General features: G+C 32.9%; 2 protein-coding genes across 4 annotated transcripts; one reads left to right on the forward strand and one right to left on the reverse strand.

The window, feature by feature from the left end:
• Positions 1-829: 829 nt before the first annotated feature.
• On the forward strand, positions 830-1,893 carry LOC145968173 (uncharacterized). Its single transcript, XM_083093484.1, has 4 exons — positions 830-881; positions 956-1,059; positions 1,171-1,392; positions 1,609-1,893. The coding sequence occupies exons 1-4, from the start codon at positions 845-847 to the stop codon at positions 1,750-1,752; spliced, it is 507 nt and encodes a 168-aa protein (XP_082949610.1). The 5' UTR covers positions 830-844; the 3' UTR covers positions 1,753-1,893.
• Positions 1,894-2,017: 124 nt separating this feature from the next.
• Positions 2,018-4,037, reverse strand: Mefts (elongation factor Ts, mitochondrial). 3 transcript variants are annotated; one of them, XM_083093471.1, is made up of 4 exons: positions 3,951-4,037; positions 3,226-3,381; positions 2,607-3,138; positions 2,018-2,516 (listed from the first exon to the last, which is right to left on the reverse strand). In XM_083093471.1, the coding sequence occupies exons 2-4, from the start codon at positions 3,379-3,381 to the stop codon at positions 2,293-2,295; spliced, it is 912 nt and encodes a 303-aa protein (XP_082949597.1). In that variant the 5' UTR covers positions 3,951-4,037; the 3' UTR covers positions 2,018-2,292. The 3 variants fall into 3 exon arrangements, with proteins under 3 accessions (XP_082949597.1, XP_082949596.1, XP_082949595.1); XM_083093470.1 differs by lacking the exon at positions 3,951-4,037 and adding an exon at positions 3,782-3,942; XM_083093469.1 differs by lacking the exon at positions 3,951-4,037 and adding an exon at positions 3,530-3,644.
• Between the last annotated feature and the right edge of the window lie 912 nt (positions 4,038-4,949).

Raw genomic sequence — 4,949 nt, forward strand, 5'->3', positions numbered from 1 at the left:
GCTGTCCGGAAGTGGGCCCCGGAACTCCGGCCGGCGAGCCGTGACCAGCAACAGCAGCCGCGCGCTTCGGGGCCCACCGGGGCCCGCCGATCTCACCTGAGCACGCAACACGCACGCACACCTGTTCTCGAGCCTCCGCTGCCTTTCCAACATTACTTCGCCACGGATAGATAGAGCACAAGCGGTTATTATACGTCCTAGAACATGTAATGAGCCCCTCGCTTGCGCGTTTCGTTCCGCTCGTTCCGTCGTGTGTTAAATGCATTTTTTCTTTTTTCTTGTAAAAACGCGAAAAATTAAAGAGATTCGAGATAAGAGAAAGGACAAGAGGGGGAGAAAGAATTATTGCGCAAATTAAAACTTTGCATATGGAATATAAAGTTGATTATAAATATGAATCTAGAGCAAAATCGGGATTAACATGAAAATTAAATTATTAAGAAATTAAATAGATTGTGTATTTTATTAAAACTGTTTCTCAATTGAGGTACAATATTTTCTTTATACATACGGTGTTTCTTATATTTAATTTATATTTTAGCTAACGTACAATATTAATAGTAAAGCGTTAAATAAAGTAAGAATTTATTTTTTTTTGTAAAAAGAAAAAGCCCGATTATTAATTAATTAATTAATTTCGATAATTAAAAGTTCCTTTTAAGGAGGTCGAATTTATGAAAGGCCTATTAATGCGATTCGATCCGATTTTTTGAAACAAAAAGATGTGCGCTCGCCGCACATTTTTTCATGACAGGAGACGGTGGCGGAAGGATGAGGGCTTCGTCGACAAATGTCAGAGAAGTGTCTTCGTTTTATCATCCCTCGACGGTGCGAAGATCCTTCAATGGATTGGCAAAACGAGGACTCGGATCAGTCGAGTGGTATATCGAGATAGATAGATGCTTCTTACGAGAACTCTCTTTATAACGTACAACGTGCACTTTCTTTCGGGCAGTCGAGAATCTGAAATGGGATGAGAATGATCATCCCATGACTAGGACGAAGGATGCTGCAGCCGCCGTTGTTTTGGATCGCAATGTTTATTCTCAAGGAGTTCAGGTAAAATTATATTTAATAATAAATTTCCGAAATTGACTGATATAAATGCTTAAATAAAAAACGAGATTATAAAACAATTGTTAATTTTTAATAGGTTTCTTTCTTTTTTAGGTTGAAATTGGACCTTACAAAAACATTAGAAACTTTACGTCCGCTTTAAAAAATCTGGAGCTTGAAACGAATGACAGGGATTCTCCAGAACTTAAAACGAACGACGCGCAAACGGATTACTTTAATGATTCCGAGCAAGAAGAGAACGTCCCGGTTTTCAAAACGAGGGAAATATCAACTTTCCAATTAGTAATCCAGGGAATGGAAATTTTAAATTTCCAGGTATAAATATCCTTATTTATCCCGACTTTATGACTAACTGATTCCTCAATAGAATGACCAATTAATTTTTTTTTTAATCATAAAATTAAAAGAGAAGTAATTTTAAATAACTACCAAGAATATTCAATTTCACAGCATGCAGATTTATATGTATTTTATTTATATGCAATTTAATCATGCTATATAAAATAATCATATGAGAAAGAATTTGTGCAGGGTATAAGGCATTCCCCCGCGGAGATTGCGCCTTATTGGAAGAAAGATTCTCGGATGTGGCTGTGGAAGTCAGTGAGGCTTGCGAGAAAAAGAACTAAAGCGAAGGCTCCTGCAAGCACTTTGTATCGTGAAGATCTTTCGTAGTGTATTTTTTTATTTGATTTTATTTGATGTACATATAAATTTTTAGATTCTATTTGTTTTTTTTATATGAATATATTTAAATATTTTTATGCAAATGATTTTAATAACAAGCCAATTAATAAAATGCAAAATACAAAAAAAGTATATGTGCAAGTAGTAAAGATCAGTGTGTAATAATTTAAATTGCATTAAAATCCGAAAATTGTATATTAAAAGTTATATAAAGTAAAAAAAGGGTGAGATATAATAATAATTATTTTCACTATTTAGATTTTATGTTAAGATATCGATTTTATTATACACGATACACTGTACATATAGTAATAAGATTTAATATTTCGATCTATTCTTTTCTATTAGACGCTTGTTATCTATGACGAAATTATATGCGAGAATTACTCTTCAAATAAAGTCCTTTCTTTTCGATCTTATAATAAAAATAATAGCTATTATCATCATGTATTATCATAAAAATTATGGAAAATATGACATATAATCGAAATAACGCATGATGATCCTTCATAGATATTGAAATCGATTTCAGCCGCAAGTCTGAATGCTCTCTACTGTTGATTCTTCGTCAAGATTCTCACCAACCTCGAAGCGCGCAAAATCAATAATCTCAGTTTCCGTCTCTGCTAGCAATTGTTGTACAGGGATAGAAGGATCAAGTAGGAATTCCTGATAGATCATGCAGGACTCTTCGTCCACATTGTTGTGCGGTTCGTCCACTCGTGGATTCCCAATCTTCTGTGGGTCCATACCTATCAAAAGAAACAATTACAAGAGTATTTTTTTCTTTTCTTTTTTCCAATCTAAATTCTTCTATTATCTTTGCGATAAATAAAACTTACCGATGATATGCTGACAGAGTTGCATGCCTAGTATATCATCCTTATTCTTGCTCCTGACAGCGATAAGGGCACCGTACTTGCCAAAAGATACAGGTATGGGATTCATGGGTGTTGGATGCGTGCAACCAAACAACGTCACGTCCGGCGATTGCACACTAATGGCCAGAGCGCGTCTCAATTTGATGTTCTCGCCCACATCGCCAATGATTAGAGCGGAATGATCGCTCAGACTCTTACCATCTGCGGCTGACAAAACTTTGAGATTATCTGCATGTAAGGCAGTTCGCTGAACTTCATTTTGAATTTCCTGGGACTTTGCAAAATTCAGTACAGTGGTGGCTACTCTCTCTGCAAGACTGTGAAATTTCTTGTTTTGTGCCACAAAATCAGTCTCGCAGTTAATCTCTGCCAGTGCAGCATATTGTCCATCGATGGTCATTGTAATAAGACCTTGACCGGTATTGCGACCTTGTAGTTTGACTGCCTGTGTCCAGCCATACTGTTGCGCCTGTTCCTTTAGCCATTTCTCAGCCTGGAGCAAGAGAGGACTAAGAGATTCCATCATTTAGTCAATTAGGATATAATATGCATGCTTAAAAGGGCCTAATATATCTTTTACCTTTTCTATATTATTCTCATGCAATTGCAGGGCTTTCTTGCAGTTTTCCAAGGTATAACCAGTCTTTTTACGCAGCTTTTGTAACAGAGATTTTTTTGTTGCCTGCCATAAGAAGCCGTTTGTGTGAATCAAGCGGAATATCTGTGCTGGAATCATCTAAAATATATTATTAACATTAATTACAGGCAGTAAGTTAATCAAAAAAATAAAAATTGTCAATTATGAAGAAAATCGTGAAAAAAATTTTAATTTAATTTTTAGTAAAATACTAAATTTAAATAAAATAAAAAATTTATTAAGGTACTGTAAAAATTGCACAATTATTTAATTTCAGGTCGCAGCGATAATCAAAATGCAGATGATTTACATCCATCTACATAACCTAAAAACTGCAAGATGCAAGATCGCTTTTTCGTCACACAGAAAAAAAAGAGACGAAAGCAAAATGATTTTCTCGTTAATTAGGACATTCATGAGATTCATTAATTATATCACATCGATCAATCACGTTGCCTGGAAACTACAATCGAGGATCGAGGCTGCAGTTTGCGATTACCGCAGATTCTGGAGATTGACAAGCGAAGACACGTGTAGCCTTAGGCTAAACTCAAGTTGATTTGGAAATTAATTTCGTGAGATGCAAATACGCCAATCATTCGCGAGAGATTGCGCCCATTTTCCAATTTTAAATATAATCGCAACAACCTAATGATGCAAACACTCACCCTGCATGGAGGTTAGAGCAGTGAGCACTATAATATACTGAAGTGAGTCTTCCCTATACTATCCTATAGAAAATCGGGGTCAGAAAGAGACAAGTATATTTTTGGTTGGCTTTCTGTCTCTTTTTTACACAATATCATCTGAATTAAAAACTTCTTATCAGATATTTAACAGTAAAAATGACACAGCTTTCACGGAATATTTTATTTATAAATTTAAATAATGGATTGGAAATAATTGTTAATCGTTAATTTTTTCTGCACTTTGTAAAGTACATATGAAATCAATGTTTTTGACTGTAATAGTGTCAACCAATCAGCGAATTTCTGACAAAGATAACGATCCATCCAACATGTGTCTATCTTTTTCTAGGAATTGGGTCATTTTTCCACTCTTGAAGACTCACTCCAATATGTTATAAACATAGGTTATAGAACTCGATTATAGTGACAACAATAGGTGGTATCCTTGTAGTTCTTTCACTATTAGGCGGGCCTTCGATCATCTCTTTTTTGCTTTTTCTCTTTCTCTTTCATGTAAATTTGTTTATTTCATCAAAATATTATTATAATATTCTTAAAATTATAATTATCATAATAATATATTCAAATATAAATATATGTTTCAAAATAATAATATATTATTGTATATATTTTATATAAGACGTTATTTCTCTTATCAAAAAATAAAATTATATAAGATCAAGATGATTAAATATACTTTAACAAATTAAAATTATTATATGACACTTTATAAATATTGTATTAATATTAATATTAATATTTATATTATATTGTATTTATATTATATTTTGATAAAGAAATATTCTTATAATTCTTATGTATGTAAATTTCTTTTTTTTAATATATTTGTACAGATATATATGATATATTTTATTAGTCAAAAATAATTAATATTTATTATAATTAAAATATTTTATTTTATGAAAAAAATAAGTATATAAATAAAATTGCCCATATTTTTATAATTTAACAATTTTA

The sequence above is a fragment of the Camponotus vicinus genome, unplaced genomic scaffold (assembly GCF_025532165.1).
Source record: "Camponotus vicinus isolate PSW18456_S1 unplaced genomic scaffold, iyCamVici1.0 SCAF_3, whole genome shotgun sequence".
Taxonomy (NCBI): Eukaryota; Metazoa; Arthropoda; class Insecta; order Hymenoptera; family Formicidae; genus Camponotus; species Camponotus vicinus.

Bases quoted from the DNA above. Each gene is read 5' to 3' on its own strand.
- LOC145968173 (XM_083093484.1), top strand. From the start codon at position 845: ATGGATTGGCAAAACGAGGACTCGGATCAGTCGAGTG. The intron at 882-955 runs GTATATCGAGAT...TCTTTCGGGCAG, and splicing joins GGACTCGGATCAGTCGAGTG to TCGAGAATCTGAAATGGGAT. The intron at 1,393-1,608 runs GTATAAATATCC...GAATTTGTGCAG, and splicing joins TGGAAATTTTAAATTTCCAG to GGTATAAGGCATTCCCCCGC.
- Mefts (XM_083093469.1), bottom strand. From the start codon at position 3,598: ATGGATGTAAATCATCTGCATTTTGATTATCGCTGCGACCTGAAATTA. The intron at 3,382-3,529 runs GTACCTTAATAA...AATATATTTTAG, and splicing joins ATAATTGTGCAATTTTTACA to ATGATTCCAGCACAGATATT. The intron at 3,139-3,225 runs GTAAAAGATATA...CTCTTGCTCCAG, and splicing joins ATGAGAATAATATAGAAAAG to GCTGAGAAATGGCTAAAGGA.